This window comes from Telmatherina bonti (genome assembly GCF_933228915.1).
Source record: "Telmatherina bonti genome assembly, chromosome: 6".
Classification (NCBI taxonomy): domain Eukaryota; kingdom Metazoa; phylum Chordata; class Actinopteri; order Atheriniformes; family Telmatherinidae; genus Telmatherina; species Telmatherina bonti.
The window spans coordinates 18136798-18159444 of NC_136624.1; the positions used below are offsets into that span (position 1 = coordinate 18136798).

Below are 22647 nucleotides of genomic sequence, written 5' to 3' on the forward strand. Positions count from 1 at the left end.
ATGTCAGTAAAAGGAGATGTCAAAATCTCATCTCACAAATATTACGAGTGCTCATTTTTTTCAGAAGCTGAAGGACTCATTTCATTAAAGCCATTTTTAAAGGAAGGTGGGGTGCTTTTATTAAGAAAGGCTGTAGGAAGCCTTGAAATTCCTGTTTTCATGCCTTCACATAATTAGACACATATGAACAATACTATCAGTCATACACACAACTTCTTCAACTGGAGCCGGCACATCTTCAGAGTAACCAAATGTTGGTCTCTTTCTTGTGCAACTGTGTTGCTGTAGGCCAATGTTTGAATCAGCTTATTGCGAGCTCAGCAGATACGAGTCGTGTCCCCACAGTGTGAGACATTCTCTGATCCGCCCAGTGAAGCTGCAGCTTTGCTCCACCACCAGCACAACAGCTATGATCGAAGCATGTTTCAGCAACTCAGGTTTAGGTAGAGTTTTGGGAAGCCACTGCTTCACCCCTGGTGACACCACACTGCAAAACACACACACACACACACACACACACACACACACACACACACACACACACACACACACACATATCCACAGAGAAGCAGCAACACCCAGATTTCTGAGTTTCTAATCCTTCAGATATCTCTTTCCCCGTTTCTCATGTTCTATTTACAACTCTGTCATCTCCCTCAATCACTCCTCACCAGCTTGAATTCTTTACGACTCATTTTTCATTCATCTGCGTGACATCATCTTCCTCCCTTTTTTTCCCCTGAGGTTGTAATGCCACACGTGTGAGCGTGGCACATCTCACAACCTCAGCGGAGAACTCACCAGTGGCCTTTGCTCCACCCTGAGCTGATCTCATTCACTCGGCTTGCAGGCCAATTAGTCACACAAGTGAAGAAAAATTAAAATCATTATTGTTACACACAATTCGGAGATAAAAATTCCACTTCGGTGTGAAGTGACAAAAGTTTTTACTTTGCAGCTGCTTTACCAAAGAGGAGGAAGAGGGAAACAGTATTACTGGCATGAAAGGCCAAATAGCTGCAACTTTTTCCATCAAGTTTGAAGAAATTTACATGGCTGAGAGCTCATCATCATGGTTCTCATGTCAGTGCATCATCAACAGTTTAGAGGGTAACGAGGCCATCGCCATGGTAACCTATTGTTCATAAGGTGTAGAGTGAATGTGCATGCATGTGACATTTCTACACATCTACAGAAGACAGCTAGTGCTCTTGGTAAGACTTTGTGCATGTGGCAGATAGAGCTGTTTAAAACCCTCCAACACACTTTAATAACCAGCTTCATTGTTTCCTTCCCCCTTAAAGCCTGATCTCTCCCCTCTGTGTCCCTCCAGCCTCCTCATGTGACCCACTACATTCTCACTTCTGGTGTAGGTTACCAGCATCAACCCCTGCCTAACTTTCCCGACGACTGGAAAAGCGCTGGATCAGATTTTAATTCCAGTAATTAACGTCTACACCAATTCTACTCCCTCTGAAGATCACGTTGTGCTTTGCACCAACTGCAGCACAAATTACAAATTTGTATAAGAGGTTCGCTTGACTCTCAGTCCCTCCCAGCAACATTAAACACTGCAGTCACATCCTTTTCTCTGTCAGAAGATTTATGTAGGCACAGATGCATTCACAAAGGACTCCTATTTAATTCAGCCCGGATCTGCGTTTGATGAACGGTGCCTGTGAACCACTATCCCTGCTGATATCTGGTGATTTGTTGACTTGTTGCTATGGAGATGCAACAATACAGAGGCACTAAGGGCACTAAGGGCTCAACTGTAGAAGTGGATTTAAGTTTGTATAAGAGGGATAAAGAAAGCCTGATTGTGTACGTGGAGAAAAGGAAAGTGAGACAGAACGGTGTGTGTGTTTGTGTCCAAAGGTGAATCAGCTTGGAACAAAATCCCCTGCCTTATCAACGTAGCACACCCTGACCAGAACAGGAAGTTACATAATCAGACTGCATGAGACTCCAAAAAAAGAAAAGAAAAAAAAACCTGCCTGTGATTCTGAACTAACCAGTGAAACTCTGACCTGCAGCAAATCCAGCTTCATGACAAGATTCTCAACAGAGAACTAAATGCACCAAAAACCAGAGGACATAGGTGGGTCTGACTCAGAAACTGCAACTCTTCCTGGTTATGTGTGAACAATGTTTGTGTCAATTGTTGAGTTATGGCTGACAACCCACTTTCACAACGACACTCCCACCTTCAGACTCTAGTCTTCCTCTACAGCGCCATAAGTTTTTTGGGGTTTTTTTTTCAAAATTTCAAGGATTTTTCATGTTGACATCATTTGAGTGTTACAATGAACTATTCCAAACCCTCAAGGTCCAGCAGGCAGTTGGAGATAAATCTGAGGCCATTGGGGACTCTACAGGGTCAGATCAGGCTTTGTAAACATATTCAAACCTCATTTGATGACCAGTGAGGTTAAACCTTTTGGCTACCAAACATGTCAGGTAGAGAAACAGTCTAAAAATAGTCTAAATATTGAATATACTGTACAAGTGGTTTGAAAAGACTACTCTTTCATCGCTTCTTTTCCAATGACCCACATATCATTAGTAAAGTCTGTTCTTCATAGTTTGTTTTTTTTGTTTGTTTTTGTTTTTTTTTTTAAAGTGGTCACACAGAAGGTGGATTGCAGGGGTGCCCAAAGTGGGTCTTCGAGGGTCACTGTCCTGCAGGTTTTTTTTTTTGTTTTTTGTTTTTTTTTTTATGTACATTTATCTCCAACAAACTTGCTTCCATTAAATAGAAGCAGCAGCCAATGAAGTTCTGCACAATGAGTGATTAGCTGGAGTCAGGTGTGTTGGAACAGGGATACATGGAAAACCTGCAGGATTGTGGCCCTCGAGGACCAGAGCTGGGCATTCCTGAAAGCAGAGGAGAGACATTTCATCAACTCTGATGCAACAGAGTTACATCACACATGATGAGTAAATCATATTACAAAATAAGTGATGAATAACATCAGTGCAACAAGGAGCAGGTAGATGATAAATGATTCAGGATAGTTAGTCATTAAGAAGGTAAATACGAACCTGAATGAATCACCACAGTCGACTAATTGTCCTGCTTCAACTTTAAGTTGTCATATTGTAAATAAGTCCTAAGTTAATAAATAATAAATCGCAGGTTAGAATTTGCCAATCCTGGTAGTGATATAAAAGAAGAAATTATTGTACATAGACACAAAAAAAAGCTTCCATAACCAATAAACAGCAGGTCCATTAAGAGGTTTCAATGTGTACATGTACATCTTTAAAATAAAGATTGTTAGCTGTGAGACTTAAACACTCTGTAAAACATTTTGGGACCCTAGTTAAACTAATTTAGCACAGTTAGCCTTTCCAAGTGCAAACATTTAGGAATTAACCTCATATTTTAACCTGCTTTTTCTGTCAGAACTTCCAGCATTTCTGCAAGACTGAAATCAAACCCCCTGAGGACTCCAATGCCACTGTACTTATCTTAGTACAGCTGTAAAAGTAACATAATAAACCTGAAATTGTCTGTGCCCGACACATCTAATCAAACTCTGTCAGACAACTATAGTTCAACTATTGTGATAGCTGAATCTGCCCGTTGGTCCGTGTCTCCTCTTCTGAGTCACAGCTCCTATCTCATGTAGGCTACACATTGTCGTGTTGACTCAGTCGCACAAGTTTAGCATCCAACCCACTAATTTACTGGTGACTGGTACTGAACACTTGATTCCCAGGGCAGATTATCACAGTGATTATTGGATTTTTTTGTGATTATGATTATAAACCAAGGAGGTGCCAACAAATGGAAACACCATGTCAGTAAGGAACAGGGTCGCTTCAGGTCACAGATTTCTTTTTTTTTTTTTTTTTTTTTTTTTTTTTTTTTTTTTAAGAGGAGTCAGAATCTAATGCCGTCATCTAGGATGAACATTTTGTTTACCTAAAACATTTACACTTGTGAGCACACCGCCAAAAACCTGCAGTTTACACCAGTACAGTTTATAAGACAAAAAAGGTATTTTCTTCCTCTCTTCCATCTTTTACATTTCTCAGATTTGAAGCTTTGAATTGTGGATTATTCCCATTTATTTGGCCCAATCAGCATCTTACATTGTTTAAAGGTTGTAAAAGCAAACTGTTTAATTTGCAGAACAATGTTCCTGTTAAGTCCTGTTATAGATGTAAGAAATGCAGTGTCAGGAACGAGCCTAAGACCCTTCAGTTTGGACATCACATCAGTTTAAATTGAATTAAACTCAAGAAAATCAAAACCAGACACTAAACTGAAGGTTTGGTGGAAATGCTCTTTAGAAAAACAAAAATGGACGGGTCATCCCACAGGATGTGCTGCTACTGTGCATGTATGTGTATGTGGTTTAAACCATTGTGTACACACAGATTCCAAAGAGGTGAGATCATAGTTCCCCACCCAGCAACCCCCCAGGAAAGAAAAAAAAAAAAAAAAAAAAAAGAAAAAAATCACTTTCCACTGCGCTGAGGCAAATATATGGTGGCAGGGGAACAAAGGACACACAACCTGTACACATACTGCAAACACACAATTAAACGTCCATACACGTAGCCTCCACAAACAGATCTGTTACTAAATCATCTGTCAGTCAACACACAAGGAAAAATGCATTTCCTTTACAAACACACACTCCTCCAGGTGTCTGACATCTTCTCTAGGGTAGAGCTCAGAGAAGACCTGACATGGACTGAACTGGATCATCATCTGTGATCTATTGGGAGATGAGAGTGAAAGCAATGTCGTGGACTTTTTTTTTTCCAACAATGTGTTTATTTGGTTTTTTGAATTAAAATTAAACACAAACATTTAGCAGAACAAAACAAAACAAATATCCTCTCAGATACACACACCAAAAAATAAAACAATAAAATCTGATGCAGTCAAATCTACATTTAAATCCAGGGCAAGGGACTGCCATATGACACTATGTGGCACTAAACAAATGAATGAACATACTATTCTTCAAATTTTCAGTCTCGATACCTGGCTGGACCCAGTAGAGAGCCCAGAGAGCCCCACGAATGTCCAGGCTTTACAATCCCTAAAGCGTATCCAGATCTATTCAAATCAGTTCTTAGGCATTCTCCTCTTCTTCATCCTCAGTCAAGTCCATGGCTTCGGCAAACAACATAAATGGTCTCCATATACTTTCAAACTCATCTTTTTTTCCTTTTAATAGAAAAGTGATTCGTTCCAGAGGAAGAGTAGCCAGCATTTGATTGGTCCACTGTCTAATACTTGGTATTCTAATATTTTTCCAGTGCAACGCTATTAACCTTTTGGCTTGCAATAAACATATCAACAAAATATTGCTCACTTTTTGTAAACCCCATGTTCTTGGGATATAACCCTAAAATTATAATAGAAGGATCCAATGGTAAATTTTTTTAGATAATATCTTTCACAGTTTGCGTTACTGCAACCCAAAAGGCTTTAATTTCTCTACATTCCCAAATACAATGGAAAAAGGTTCCCTTTTCTTCTCCACATTTTGTACATGTGTCTGAAATATTTGGATTGTATTGATTTAATTTTACTGGGGTAACATACACTTGCATAAGCCATTTGTATTGTAATAATCTTAACCTAGAGTTGACAGTTTGCTTGTGAGCTTTTTTGCAAACCAGCCCCCATTCTTCCAGTGACATATTTAAATCTAAATCTTCCTTCCAAGCGTTTAATTTTAAGATTGAATCATCTAAAGAGTTTGATAGTAATAAATTATAGAATTCGGAGATTGCTCCCTTTTTTAACGCACATTTAGTAATCATTTTTTCTAACTCTGAATTGGGGGGTTTTAATAAATTGTTTTGTTTTGCTAATATATAGCTTCGGAGTTGGAGATATTTAAAAAAATGTTTCCTTTCAATATTATATTTGTGCCTAAGCTCTTCAAATGACATATAATCAGCCTGTTGAGTATAAATCTTGAATTTTTCTCAGTCCAATTGAAGCCCATTGCTTAAACACTGCGTCAGCTCTCCCAGGGATAAAGTCCTGATTTCCCCAAATAGGGGTGAGCCGACATAAAACAGATGGTTCTTTAATAAATATTTTTACATTATACCATACCATAACCATGTTTTTAACAATTGGATTTCTAGTTTTCTTAATCAGATTAACTTTACTTTCAGAGAAGAGGTACAGAGGCAATGAAGGGCTTAAAGTGTTACTTTCCATTTCTGTCCACTGGGGAACATCTTTTGTGCTGAAATAATACCTTATGGATCTGAGCTGGGCAGCCCAGTAATACCATAATATGTTTGGACACATCAGGCCTCCTTCATTGTAAGGCAAATGAAGAAGGGACAGCCTTATTCTAGGACGCTGATTTGCCCATAAAAACTGCAGAATCAACTTCTTAAATTTTTTAAACCAGTCAGCAGGAGGCGGCAAGGGAATATTCTGGAAAACATATAAAACCTTCGGAAGTATATTCATCTTATAAATATTAATTCGACCAATTAAAGACATGGGGAGAAGCATCCATCTATTGATACTGTTCGTAATTTCTTTAGTTAGTGATTCATAGTTATGTTGAACTATCAAATCTAAATTTGGAAGTATTTGTATCCCTAAGTAAGTAAATTTTGAAACCGAAGTGAACTGTGAAACGGCTATAGGTGGATTATCTCGCACTTCTTTATCTAGCAACATAATAGATGATTTCAATTTGTTAATTACATACCCTGAAATGCGAGCAAACTCATCAATTAGTTTCATCAAAGCAGGTATAGAGGAATTCAGTTGCGAAAGAAATAGTATTATGTCATCCGCATATAATGAAAGCCTGTGCTCTGCCTGACCAATTGTGATTCCTGTAATTTTTGAATGTGACCGTACAGCTATAGCAAAGGGTTCCATTGCTATAGTGAAGAGCAGAGGGGATAACGGACACCCTTGTCGGCATCCACGTTTAATAAGAATTGGTTTAGAAATGTTTTTGTTTGTCAAAACCTCTGCACTTGGATGCAAGTATAGCAACTGAACCCATTTTCGAAAGGAGGGACCAAAACCAAAACGTGTTAAGACATTGAAAAGATAGGTCCACTCCACCCTATCAAACGCTTTTTCAGCATCTAGGGAAAGGAGGGCCGTATCTGTGGTGTTATCTAATCCTTGAATGATGTTAAGAACTCTCCTAACATTATGCAGTCCTTGGCGGCCTATAATAAAGCCATTTTGATCCCTATGGATGATTGAAGGGAGAGTGTCTTGTAAACGGGTTGCTAATAGTTTACTAAGTATCTTTATATCTGAATTAAGCAGACTTATTGGTCTCATATTCTCGCATTTATTGCCTGGTTTGCCTGGTTTAGGCAGGTCGTGGACTTTTTTAATAAGCAAGAGGGCCAAATACTCTGTGGCCTCAGATTCACCAGAGGGGCAATTTTAGGATAATTATGTTTTAGTGGTGAACTGATGACAAGTAATCATCATCCTGTCCAACTGTGGGACCAGTCAAAAAAACCCAAGCTCCAGTTTTTTTTAACCCTCCATCCACTATTAATACTGTGGGAACGACACAGACGTCCATGCGATTCATGGCCATGACCAATGATCAGAAACATGAACGTGTCGAACCTGAACTTTTGTTGAGGACAATGAATGAGGTCAGCACATTAATCATTTTCCACCCATCACACGTTTCCTGTCCGAGTGGGACTTTGACTTGAATCTGCTCCAGTAGGGAGGATCATCAGAGTCCTGCTGCTAACAAGGAAGCAACTTTGTCAATACAAATTCTTTTCAATATGGTTTCAGATCAATAAGAAGAACATAAAGGAGCTCTGTCTCAGCACATCATGAAACCAGGTGATATGTGACTACAGTATCAGGTCACAGTATTGTCCTTTTAGTACATTTTCTCAATCACATAGTTTACATATTTGTGGAGTTTCAGCCGTCACCTCCCAGTCTGAAACCTAAATATACTCACACACTGCGGCTGCCAAGTATCACATCTGACACTGATGTTCATCACACCGGCTTGTTGGAGACTAAAGTACTATGCTGTTGTGATACACAGCAGGAGCAAGATGAGGGGTCTTTTCTCTTATTTTAATACTAAAGCTTCTTCTGTAGCAAGTGCATCAGATTCAATTTACAAAAAACTAAAAACTCAAATGGAAAAAAACTTTAAAATAAACTTTGGCAAATTGACTAGATTTCATTGCATATTAAACAGTATAATGTTAGAGAATGGCTGGAACTGCTTTATGTGCACGTAATGCTGATGGAAACAGCCAGCATGTTTTGTGGATTTAAGTCATTCCTGTAGATTTTTTGTTCTCTAATACTCATTAGCTCAACATAAGGTTAATTCTTGCACATACCTGAGTGTATCAAGCCAATGAAAAATGTTTCCTTTCATTTAGTGGAACTGAATCTTAAGGTCTGAAAAGTTTTGAGCTGCTTTCAAATAACTAAAGCTTGTAATCTGTTTTTAAGGTCTACTATCTAAAACTGAAAATCATGACGACACTCCTAAACTGTGGCACCCAATGGTGACATCACTGCATGATGCACAATAACAACAGCCCAGATGAGTCAAATGAGTCATGCACCAGCAGCTCAGAGTAGGGGGGGGATAACACCACAATAAAAAAAACTATCCAGATTACAGACAAAGAGAAGAAGGCAGGTCTTTGATTTGAGTAATGAGGAGTGAGGGAGATGGTGTGTGTCATTCTGTCTGACTCTTTAATCTGGTTTTGGTCGGACACAAGCAGCTGCAGAAAGGGAGTAAGAGGCAGATCAAAGTCTGATGAAAGCTCACTCATCAGTTTTCAAAAGGAGCTGAAGTGAATGAGGCAAGAAAAACACTTAACGCACTACAAAATCTGAACCGGCTGGGATTGGTTAAAGAGGTGAACCTCGGCGGTTTTTATTCTAAAAGGTTTTGACAAAAACTTAAGGTAAATAGGTGACGCAGTTTTTGTTAGCACACAGAACATGATAGTCTTGTGGTTTTTTGGTTTTTTTTTTAACTTTACTTTTTACTACTTAAAAGAATAAGATCCAATCTAAACAAAAAATGTGGGATGTTCTCACCAAAACATCAAATGCACCCCCATAGATCAAAAGACTGAAGCTGCAGCAGCAGCAAGCAGGAAGGAAATAGAGTTACATGTAGAGGTCGATAATCCACTGCAAGGACAATGCATCCTGACAACAGTATGCTGGGACAGACAGAAATCTGAGCACATGTAAGCAAACTGCATGGTGCTGCCCTGCAATTAGCACACAAACATCTGGCATGACGTCTATACACATAACCCCCCCCCCCCACACACACACACACACACACACACACACACACACACACACACACTACGGACAGCGTGTAGCCCTGCATGACATCATGCCGGTTCTCAAACTATGGTGTCATCAGAACCAGACCTGCCATGTGGTGAGGAACAGGAGGATAAAGGGAAGAAATCAGACATGTTTTATTAGATTGAAGCCTTTTGATGATTTTCCACGAGGAAAAATAAAAAACACAGGTGGAAAAAGAACACAAACAGAAGGGTGCTGGTGACTGGTCTGTCTGGCATGTCAAACTGGTGCCAAAACTTAATGCTAAATATTTAGTTTACTCTATTCTAACTCACTTAACCTTTAAAATAAGATATAAAACCATTTTCTACAATCTCATCAAAGAAAAATGTGAAGGATTTTCTAGTCCTCGGAACACTTTGGTTTTTTTTCATGGATTAAAAGAAAAGAATGTGGTAAACAAAAGAAAAGCAAACCATGAAAAGATGTGTGGCAGAGCCAGGCTGCTGGAGGTCCACCACTATGACTGTAAATAAGTAATTACAGTAACCCACAACTCCCCCATCATTCACACACTTAAATAGGAAGAACACTCATTGACATCACGTATTAACATCCAGTTAGCACGGCAGAGTAAAATGGAGAAGCATCATTCTGTTGATAGTCATTTAATTTCTGACTCGCTGATCAGTCACCTATACGGCTGTTTAATATGATTCACACCACTTCAAATCAAAAAGCACACACTTATTAGGACAATGCTACTTTTTTCATCAGGACAAAGCTCTCTCTAATGTTATTCCTGAAACAGGACTGTAATCCTACAGGCTCTTCATTTTAACCAGAAAACACACATCTGTGCAATGCAGGGAGTCTGGGCACCACAGGTGTTGTGGCACAATACTTGTTTCAGAAAAGCAAATATATCGCATGCCTTCTGCTCAAGCAACTCAATTTATGAAAAGAATGAATGCTGATAAGAGTTAAAGAGACATAGCTCATGAAATTATGTCATGTAAGGAGTGAAGAAACTATGGTCAGTCTGACAAAAACCCATCACAAAACGAGTTTGTCTGCTTGCCATTATTCCCAACACTGTCTTTTGTTCACAGCTTCAACCTGTGTTGTGCAGCCAACTGACTGCAAACAAATGTGTCTTTGGTTCATTCATATAGAGAAGTTCACCTTTAAAAAGGCAATGCGTTTTATTTAATCATTGAAAGACTTGATGTTTATCTCCACTTGTCCAGCCAACGTTAACCTCAACTCCGAAAGCAAGTCTTCACTTCACTTGACAGTACGGCCGATTTTATTTAAATTGCAATTGTTACAATTCTTTGATATTGCTAATTTTTGTGGACAAAAAAATAAATAAAATAAAAAAATAAAAAATAAAAAAGTACAAAACCTTTGCTAGTCATTTTTCTTGATTTCAATGAGGAAAAAAAAACCACAGTAGGCAGACCATCATTCTGCTGCTATAATACCTAAGACGACAGGTAAAAAGATCAACATAAAAATTTGATGGATTATTTTAATTTGAAAATAGATTTAACAAAAAAATGGATTTAAAAAAAAAATTGTGGAGCAAAAAAATCCCGATATTTGATTTTTCGATTTGATTTCCCACCCCTAACTGACTGAAGTCATACATTTAAGACAATATAAACACTACACTTACAAAGCCCATTGTCCCTGAGCAGAGTCAGTGCATTTTCCCTTGTCGTCTATCACCTTCCTGTCAGGGTGCTCATCATCACTGACCAAATATTTAATGAACAGTCACTGTCCTGAACTCTGCTTCCTGTCTGCAGCCTGTCCAGACAACACAGGTGTGTTTCCACCCACCACATCAAAGAGGGCTCAGCGCCAAGCCACAATGCTGCCAACGACATGACAACAATTAAGTCAAATAAAGGCTGTGGCGTCTGCAGTGAGATAACAGCACGACTGCTGCTGACAAGCCAGACAAAGACAGGCGTGAGACATTGGTTTTACCCAAAAGGGTTTGATGACACAAAATTAATTTGCATTCACTTCTTGCCAGCAGACACCTCAACTAAAAACAGACGAACAAAAAAAATAAAGTCGTCACTCTGCAAAAAGCTAATAAGTCAGATTTTACAGGTAGCTGCATGTTCAGGCTCGCAGCAGCATTTAGGGAATCACCAGGAAAGCCAAGAAGGTTAATACAAACAATTTTTGCCATCATTTTAACCAAATGTTTAGTCATAAATTATCAAAGAAATAAAATGAAAAGTTTCTTCAACATGGAAATATTTTACATTATGGCTTTTGTGGGTCACATTATCAGTCAGGAAATTCATGCTTATTTTCTCTAGACGAGTCATTTACATCAGACTCACTACCCTTCAAGAGTGCAGAAAGCCACTGAACAGATTCATTTCCTTGCAAGCCAATTCACAGAACTTCAAAACTTTTACACCTCACCCCCCTGTGCGCCTTAAAAAAAATGGTAGTCTGTTAGCCATGCAGAACATTACCGACCATTGCTGATAACGCCAGTCTTATCTGTTCATGACAAGTTAGTGGAAACAGTCTATGAAATGACATTTCCAAGGATTTGCTCAAATATTCTCAAATGAATGGAAACTGGCCACTTAAACCAGTAAGATCAGTATTCTTTAGCATGCGAATGACTGATACAGCAACATTTATCCTAATCTTTATAAAAGGAGCTCTTGATGGCTTAAATCAGCAGCCTGTATTGGACTGGACCACTTTTTTTTTTTTTAACTGTTTCTTAAAAGTGAATTGTAGGTGACATTTATTCACACTGCAGGGGGAAGAGAGGGAAGAAAACAAGCTGCTTGACCCAACAAAGACGCTTTCTCTGCAGAAAGGTGGTGTGTGTTAGTGTGTAAGCCAATATCTTTTCTCACGTTACCTCTCCTGCAGAAACACACAAGTCTGTCTAACTCACTACGGCCTGCTGGCATGGGAGCAAAGCTGACAAAGAGGGGGGGGGGGGAAAAAAAAACCTGCACCACAAATCTTTATGTCCATCTATATATTAAACTTTTTCAACATCAAACACATTCCAGATCAACCCACACCATTTGACCTGCCCTAAAAAGACGATTGACCGGAGGATGTGGAGCATTTAGCAGCTTTTTACGTCTTGAGCCAGAGCAGAGCTTTATGGCTCAGTAACACCTGAATGAGGCTTTTGGCAGAGAAGCTGCAAGTCTGAACGAGGAATGCCATTCATGGTCAGGATACAAAGGACCCACAGAAATGACACCAGTTTGCATGCGTATGCTGTTGCACATGCTGAGCACAGGCGAAATTGTCCCATTAAAAAAAAAAAAAAAAAAAAACAATATTTCAAGAAATGAGTGTATCTAAGTTTCAGTTTTACATAAAAACCTGCCAGGTAACAGAAGGAAAAGATAACAGATTATATGATTAAAAAAAGAAATGCCAATGAAAGGCTTCAAATCATGCAAGGGACAGAACAGACATCTATAGCTTAAAATCAAAATTAGATACATATAAAAGGACACCAAGGATCCAAAGACACCATCTGTAACTAGATCTTAAAGCCTGAAGCAAATGATACGTAATCAAATCCAGGAGAACACAAAGGATGGAGGTAATTTGTTTATGTTTTGTGCACTAATGACTTTACAGAGTTTTAGAAGAAGGTCTGAAAGCAGCTGCGTTCTTTGTTCCAACATCAAGTCACATTTCTTTTTAATTACTCCGTAAGCAGCCATAATGGCGGACAACCAGAACCTTGAACGAAGTGCAGAGGTTATCCACATCTGTTTATTAAGTCATGCTTCAAGTTTTTGTTCTCACTGAAAGCAACACATGTTGAAATCTGGTTGCGATTATTGATCTGATAGCAATTAAATATGGAGGAAGTGCAAAAGGAGCCAAGAATGGGAATCTGGATGTTCTACCAGCTGACATAGTTGTGGAGGAAAGATAAAAAATAAATAAATAAATAAAAACACTCAACTCCTGCAGCAGGAAGACTGGAGCCATTAACATGGCATAGATCTTTTACGTCCTGAAGCTGTGTAACTGAAGAACTGAAACAGATTAGGGAAAGAAGATGGAACAAAAAATGGAAACGTGTTTCTATTAAAAGGTTCAATGCCAGTAAGCTTTCAGAGTGTGAGAACATGGCCAACGCAAACATTCGTGCCAGCTATGACTTACAGACGCGAGAATCTTCTCAGATGGAGGAGAGAATTATACGTCTTTCTGGCTCCAATTTCCAAAAGGGAATTAAAGAGATTCATGAACATTGTAATACGATATTATTTTGCTTTCCTTTGGAAAGCTCCACCATTGTTACACATCCACAGTGAAACCAACTGAGACCCTCCAAGGCCTTCCAGACCAGGAAGAATGATAAATTAATGGTTGTAAATATTGGCGTTCTCACCACAACCATTACATGCAGCAGCAGTTTAACTGACAGCCAATCAAAAGTATACCGGGGTCATGTTCGCTGAACACATAACGACTCCCAACTGTACCCGTCTTACCACCTCATCATTACTCACTCTTTACAATAAGCAAGTTATTGTAAAGAAAAAAGGTCACATGCTTTACTGGTGTGACGTGTTCTTACTACCTCTTTTATGTGTGCTACTCGGTGGTTTTCTAAATACTTTCCTTCTGAAATCACAGTCTTAGCTAAAGTATACTATTGTTCATTATAAATTATCAGCTCACATTAAAAAGTAAAGCTACCAACGTTACCAAGGAGCCTTGGACACTGATGACGTCTCTGAACGTCCGTAACCACTATCCTCTCTGATGTGAGACCAGGACATCAAGCTGATGTTGGACCAAAGTATAAATGGAATTTGTTCTGGAACAAAGATGGCTTTTGTCGCATTGTGCAGCTTTTCAGAACTCAGTCTCTGTTGACCTATTAACCCACAACCTTGTTTTGTTTTCTCTAGGGTGGATGACCCTTCAGACACATTTTAAACCTTTACTGCTGTCTGACAGCAGCTAAACATGCAGGGAAGGAGCATCCTACAAGTAGATATCTGAACTGCAGCAGTCACATTGTCTTCTCAGCAGCACTGCCACATCAAGTAAGGCTCATATTTCCCTGCTTTACAACACCTATGCTTATAATTATGATACAAATAAAGCCTAGACTATCATATTTAATGCACTGGTCAAACTTATGTCACCACAGTTTGGAGAAACAGAATGACTTTATATGAAACATCACCTGTTGAATATTTCCCAACTCAAAATTTTTCACAAAACTACAAAATACAAAAACAAAACACTTTCAGGAAAGCCTTTTGGTGTGGCTGCTGTGGAATAATGTTTTTGAATACCTGTTGACCAGCGCACCAAAAACAACAGACTACAGTGGAGTTCATTGACCTGCTTTTTTTTTTTTTTTTTTTTTTTAAATAAATATTTAAAAATACCAGCATTTCTGCATTATACATGCTGTATGCTGATGATCACACCTCACTGCTCTCCGTTTACTTTGGAGGTTGGAACTCTGAGCTGGGAACCTGATTGGCTCCGTTCCAGTTGGATGTCAGGAACCAGTAAGATCATACCAGTAAGATCAAGGAACCAGTAAGATCATAGTTTTTCTCAATGGTTGTCAGGAAGAACTAGTTAGATTCCAAACAACATAGTGATCAAGTCATCGTTTTATTTTTTGTTATGTATGTACGTAATTTTATATACACACACACACACACACACACACACACACACACACACACACACACACTTTCATTGCATCTGTGTGTATAAAATGTTATTGTTTAACTTCTGCTTGTAATAATTGTTAAGCACTTTTGTAAATGTGTTTTACAAATAAATTTGATTTTATTAATGACAGGTTTAATAAAAATGTGCGTGACTGTTTTAAAAAGAAACAGCCATCCCCACTATCGTATCCGAGCCGACCCTGTTGGATGTAAAGGTCTAACCCAGTAAGGCTCTTTCGACTGAGACAGAAATCCTACTTCATTGTAGTTATATTGTAGGAGGTATTCTGATTTCCTAGTTTAAACATAATGCACCATAACTCCAAATAAATATCTAAATGTCCTTTACTGTATCTGGTTGGAAAAGCCTTTCTGACACTAAAAAGGATTGTTTTCACTCTAAAGATATAAATTTATGCTTTTTTACCAAATCGTATTACAGTTGTTGGCAGGGTTATTCCTGCCACAGAATAATTTTGGTGCATGTCCCAGTCAGAAACAGCCCATAAGATGTGGAAGTTTTCTAAAGAATTCCATAAAGTTTTGTGAAGCCTGACATGAGAAATACTAAGATTACTGGAAGCATTTATTTCCCAGGCTGCAAGACAATCTGATATTTTTTAAAGAAACAATTCTTAGAGCTTTATTTTTTTTCCCCAGATGATTAAAACAAAGATTCTGCTTCCAATTATTTCTATATCTACACTGCCATCTCCCATTTCAAACCTTATTTAGACAATACCATAACAACAGGGATGCTCCTCCCTCCTGACCTTGAGAAGCATTTTTCTGCAGGTTATCAATCAGACCTGTGGGTGTGTGGATGTGGGTTTGTGTTCAGCTCCCACACTGCCATCTCAATACAAATTCTTCAGATTGGAAAAAAACACTGTCACCATCAAATTCTGAATTCAGTTTGAGTGCCACCATCTTCATGGTTGATAAGTTCATTCATTTCAGCAGAAAATCAGTAAGGGGAAAAAAATGTGCCCAACAGACAAAACAAAAAATACAAAAGAAACAAACACACACATAGTTACCAGAGAAAGTGTGAGTCTGTTGCCAAAATTTAAAGAACACAAATAAAAGAATACAACAAATGACCTTTTCTTTGGATAAATAATGTAACAAAATCTGACAACAGGAACTGTCCAATTATGACCAACTTCTAATTCAATCAAAAACTATTTTTCAGGCAGTTTTTCAGAGGGTTTGTGAATTACAACTGCTATATTATTTTTCCTAATCTCATTTTCTAACGTATTAAGAAATTACTTTAAGAAATGTGTTTTAAAAAAAATTTTTTTTTAAAAAAAGCCAAAAATGCAACGCACACAATCCAAATCAGTATTCAGACAACCCATAAAACCCATTCATAAAAAATAAACCAAGAACACGTGGATATGGGTTGACTTGTGCAGTCAGCCATTCAGATTTCTCTAAAAAATTGTTAAATGGTTTAAAAGGTCAATCATCGTAACAAGAGACATCTCTATTTTTTTTGGTGGTGGGAAGGGGGATATGTGTAACACACAGCACAACATCAAGAATGAGTGCATCATTGCATACAAATGGAGATTACACATAAACATGTTTAAAACAGGTTTAAACAAACAGAGGAGAAAGACAATAGAAGTTTTACACAAACAGCAGTGATAGAAAATAAAGCATGCAACACCTGAGTGACAAATGACTGGAAGTTGCTGAAATGAAAATAAAAAGGGAAAATAAATAAAAAAATAAATTAAAAAAATAAAAAACATACACAGACCGCAGCTAGGCAGCATGAATCCTATCAGTTTATCTGTTGTCACACAAGCTCACCTGGTTAAAGATTGTTGTTTATTTATTATTGTGCATGGCAACAGAGGAGGGGGGGGGGGGGGGGGGGAGCGGGCAAAAGAGAAAGACTGAAAAGTATGTGTGGTTTCTGGGTCTAAGACTGGAAAATCCAGCCAGATATTTAGTTAATGTCACAGAAACTGATTGAGAGCTGTTGATAAAACTTCTGTGAAAAAGTGTGGGGATGTGTTAGTAGCTCTATATGCTAGTGGACAACAGGATGAGGTCGATGTCAAACCTGAGCAATTCCTTTAAGGAGAAGTGGTCATGCAGCTTAATTAAAAAAAAACTGCTTGTGCAGCATACCCATAAAGTTTCTAACTATTTAATACAGAATACTGAAAAACAAAAATATGGGGGGGGGGAAAAAAAAGCCCAGTTTTGTTGTAAAAGTCCCAAAAACATCCTATTTCAAACAGCAACCTTCTCAAAAAAGAAAAAAAAAAATTCTCTGCATCACCGAAAGTTTTTTTTGTTGTTGTTTTTAACCATTCTGACCAAAATATGTTAGATCTTTTATTAAGCAGAACATAATACTTGTGTGTGTCCTTTAAAACAGTTTCACCATGTTAAAATGCTAAAGATTTATTGGGGGAAAAAAAACGCACCTAGAGTTTGGCATCTATATCAAATTTAATCATTCATGGTTGTATGAAGGATCAACTTGTATAAAAACTTGCCAATCTTAAGTTTAGATTTATCCATTGATAGATACAAAAAAAATCCCAACCCTGTACAGTGGAGTTTCCATGGCAACTGTATCAGAGACAGGTGCCATAATTTGTCTGATCAGTATGAAATTTAATTTAGCAAAAGTAATCTTTGAAATCACTGATGCAGGTTAAAAAGCACAACATAGGTTTGCTTGAAGAAACAGACGGGAAATGTCGTGGCAAAAAACATGTGAGGACACTTCAGGTTGACTGTGGGTGTGCGAGAATGAGGTCACACAATGCCATGACAAGAACAGCTAAAAGCTTCTGAGAACAGGCCCGACAAGAGCCGACTGTTCACCTGGCTCCTCTCACTCTGCCACAGACAACAAACACACCATTAGAATAAACTTGATAGAAATCACAAAGCTAGTGTAGAGAAAATAGTCAAACTTTCTGTCACTGACAGATTGAAAGAAAGAAGTTAAAGCAGCCCAAGGGTCAGCTGTTTTTTTCCCCCTCCTTTCTTTAGGAGTTTGGGATCTAAATAAAAAAGATAATCTTCAAGCTCAGTTTCTGACAGCACATAACTCCGGCAGTTTATTTCAGACCAGCTGCCACATAGTCTCAACACAAGTCCATTCTCAGATGAAAATCCTTTCCGATCTACTGCTGAAGCCATGATGCAACACACCTGTCTGCACAAGCGGGCCAACACCCTTTATAAACAACACACACCACCTAGTTCACTGGTCGATTTTCAAAACAGGCAGGTAAAGCACACACCATTTTACAATTTCACAGCATTAACTCCAGGTTCTTACTGGGACCAGGTCACTTTAAGACAAAGATTTTCCAGTTAAACACAGCTACATAAAGAGCCTTTTGGGACTTTTCTTTACTGTCATGCATGTAGAAGAAGTTCTGTAAAGTAACAAATCCACACCAGATGCATAGAGCACACTGCCACTGAACCATTTACAGTTCAGGCGGCTCCTCTGTTAATCATCTACATCATCGTTAAGACACATCGGTACAAAGACTGCCCAGCACAGCAAGTTTTTCATGAATGAATGATTGTATGAGTGGATGAATGAATTTACATTTAGCTGTGGTATAATTGAAAATCAGAGCAGGTCAGGTAGATATTTTGCAGAACCCCACTGTGCCAGTAAAAGCATCCTGGTGTTGAGACAAACAGGCCCCACCAGATAATGTTATGCTTCAACATGATTTCTGCACAAACCCTGAAAGACTTGAATATTTTTTTCTTCCTGCCACAGTTTCAATAGATATAAGAGCAAGGGGCCTCCTTAAGGGTCCCCATACCACAGCAGTAATGAGCGCGCGCACACACACACACACACACACACACACACACACACACACACACACAGAGCTGAAAAGGACAGAGTTACATCACTCTTGACAACAGCAAACATGTCCTTCCCACGCTCACTGCCACTCCTCTTCTGCATGGCTGCAACCCTCTTCTCATCATTTAGATGAGGCATGTGACAAACTACTATTACCTGTGTAACTAGACTGGAACCTTTCCCAAAAAGGAGAAAAATTCTGAAATGACACCGGTTTTCTTCCCAATATATTCTATTCAGAGCCCTCATGCCTCTCAGCAAACACTGCCCCGCTCTGACATGGGAAGACAGTTACACATTACAAAACGTTTTTCCCGCAGGCATTGAAAACACCACAGATACACCCTTCAGACTGTGGTTGACGTGTGAGTCTGCGACACTTGTTACAAGAAAAGCCATCTGGCAGATTTTTCTGCACAGCTGAGCTCAGGTGCATTAGTTCCAACCAGAGGTCTGGAAAAAAGGGTCCACATCTAAACAGTCAGATTTTGTTAAAGCAAAACAAAGTGTGTCACTAAATGAGAAGAGATGCAGTGATAGATGACAAGAAAAAAAAAAATATGGTAATTGTCAATTTTAGGTAAGTTTCAGAAAAAGAGATCAGTCAACTTGTTGACAAGTGAGGTTTATGATTTTTAAGTTTTTGGAGTCCAGGAATTTCCTCCTGGTTCCAGACCCGAACTTAAACCAAACCTAGACAGATGCTTCAAATGAAACACTTCAGCATTGATCATAAAAAATGGCTCAATATACATCCCAATCTAGGGTAAAACTATGAAGTTATCATTAAAAGGAGATTGGAAGGTCACTCCATGTCTGAAAGAGAAACATGTTGCATCTGAGGGGGTTCAATTAAGCCCAAAGCATTTCTACACTCAAGATACAAGACCAATTTGTGGGTTAAATTAGCTGAAACAGAAACCAAATAGTCAGGGGCGGAAATGAGTGGTTTTCTTATTAGGAGAGACAATACTGCAACAATAAACCGTACTGACTAACCCCAACTCGCTGACTCAGCCAGCAGCCACTTCAATAAATGCACATATCATAAATTAGCCTGTTATCACAAGAAAAACAAGCCGTTATCTAATGAGAACAGATTGACTTGCATTCACAGATAATGGTATTTTTAAAAACACACACACTTCAAGCACAATGCCTGCATCTTTGACCAGAAAGAAAAAAAAAAGCCACAATATTCAGTTGAGGATTTTTTTTTTTAAATTAACTTATCTTTAACTATTTCAATTATAAAGTAATAAAAAGCTGTTGTCAGCTGTTAAAATGTGTTTCTTTATATACAATCAGTGTTTCTGACTCCTCTGCAACTGCGTAGGCTGAAAAGACAACCAGCTCTGCCCAACGCTATGCTGATACATGTGTGGGTGTGTGTGTCTGTCCCACCCAGTCACTCAGTCATTTCCTTTTTGGTGTGGCGAAAGGAAAGAAAAAAAGGGGTGGGAAAAAAAACTTCACCACAGCCTTGCGTCCCTGAATTAACACAGACCTGAGCACGCTCCCATCTCTAAAAACAGACCAGCTTGTTCCTACTGGTTATTTTTTCCCCCTCCATCAAACTCAACCTGATAATTCCCAACTCAAACCCTCCAGCAGTTATAGAAAGCGGATTAAAACTCCAGAACTCAGAGTGGTGAAGCTTGGACACATTTATCTTATACACATTGGTTTTTGTTTTAATTTCACTACTGAAGAAGAGTCCACACAAAGATGTGTGCAAGGGTGTAGAGATCACGTAAAAGTCCACACCAACTTGCAAGGAAGCAGAACCTCATACACCAGGCTCTTTCTACAAAGCAACCACAGAAAGCTGAAATCACCTGAAATATGTTTCAAATAAGTGAGTCAGCTTGTTGTAAAAGGGTAGAACTGTTCTATCACGAAAAAGGCAACAATCAGCAAACAGGACCGAAAGTATACTCCAACATCCCGGTACCCACAAAGGACCACACCTCAACAGATCAGAGCTGCTTTATCAGAACAAGAAGAAGAAGGTAAACCAGGCTCTAAAGATGGCTTTAATGCTCAACAATTGCTTCATTAAAAAAAAGCAACACAGATCAGCAATAAGCACATGTTAGAATAACTCATGCTCATTAAAATATTCCATATTATTTAAATGTTTAAAAAGTTTGATAGGTCAAAAAGACTGAAGATGTTTTCTTTACACCTTACGATGCTGATTTAGAGTTGGACAGCTTTCATTATCAACAAGCACAGCACAGCATGAAATCAGCATTCAGTCCTGAAGACTTCACTCCTGACAGACAAGGAGTGGCATCCAATGCTGAGTCTGATCATTGAAACTGATCATCAGCAAAAACCGACAAAAAAAGTTCCTGCACTGAACTTACAGCTTTTACCTTCCCTACTTTATCATTAAAATCTAAATAACTTCAGCCATCAGTCAGAGATTTTATCAAAGAAAAACAAAATGGAAATCAGTTTTATTTTAGAAAGTAAAACTGTCTGAATAAGCTGTTTACTTTATGAAGAACAATATCACTATATAGCTATGAAATAATTACTTTCAATCTAACAAGACATAGCTGTGACTTGGTCAAACTTTTCCCTCCAGCCCCCAGACTGAGGAGAGCTCAGGTGAAATCATTAACTCAGGTAACACAGCTGCGTCCCGCCGCTGCTGCCATGGAGACGAGGCGCAGACACACAAACCCCATTCAGAAATCTTTAATAGTTGGAATTAAACCAGGATATATTCACGTTTTCAATGTCATTCGTTTCTAGCCTCCAAAGATGACTTTCCCGTTAGAAGTATGAGTACAGACTCCTGAACTCTGGGATAAAAGAATAAATAAATAAAATATGCTATTAGTGTTGTAGTTAGCAGAGACATTTCACCAGCGAACTGATTTGATTGGATTTACATGAAGAAAAACTTCCCCAGAATTAAGCAGACAAAGACTGTACAGCGCTGCACTGCCCCATTTTCCCCATTCCGACTCCAGTCTAGGAGTTCATTTGGAGCCACTAAGCTCATTTCAATGAGCCAAACTTTTAGATATGACTTTTTACTTGCGCTCAACTCGCTTGTCAAGGTGTGAAATGAGTAGAAAATACATAAAAACAAAGATACGCATTCCAGCTCCAAACAAATGTGTTTAGGAAGGCAGACAGCTGCAGGAAGCTTCCAGACATATGAATGGATCCCGGTCACTCACCTATGGAGACCAGTTTTATGTTTTCCCTCTCCAGGAACTCCAGCGCCACGGACACGTTCTCCAGCTTCATCTGCCTGAAGTTGGGCCTCGCGTGGTATTTTCTGTACATCTTCTTGTGGCTGAGGACCTCCAGGAGGGCGATGAGCCTGAGACCGTCGCCCAGGTCCAGCTGCAGGTCACCGATCCGCTTGTTGACACATTTCAGGTGCTCGTTGATCCAGCGGGTGAAAGTGTTCTGCTGGATCTTCTTCCACGGAGCGTCTTCAGCCAGGTCCTTTTCTGTGGTCGGCATGTTGAACTGCTTTTCCCTCTAAGTTATATCTGGACGCTTCTTGTTCGGTCTTGGGTTTAAAAACGACTAAAACTGGGCCGCTGCATGCGCTGTCTTCCCTCTCCTTAGGTTGTAAGTAACTCACTGAAACGCGAACGCCGACGTGCGCGCACACGCTGTCTGTGGTGAATGACAGAGTAAGAGCTTCTTACAGGCTTTATACACTGGCGCTTCCTTGTGTTTTTTTTTCCTCAGCTTCTTATTGCATAATG

The 22647-nt window shown here is 38.9% G+C and overlaps 1 protein-coding gene across 1 annotated transcript in view; it reads right to left on the reverse strand.

Annotated features, from left to right (window-relative positions):
- The window catches only part of flnba (filamin B a), a 63385-nt gene extending 40941 nt beyond the window's left edge, over window positions 1-22444 (reverse strand). The window contains exon 1 of the mRNA XM_079242377.1: window positions 22105-22444. Coding sequence (XP_079098503.1) covers window positions 22105-22396 — 292 coding nt within the window. The 5' untranslated portion in view covers window positions 22397-22444. The remainder of the gene's footprint in view (window positions 1-22104) is intronic.
- Between the last annotated feature and the right edge of the window lie 203 nt (window positions 22445-22647).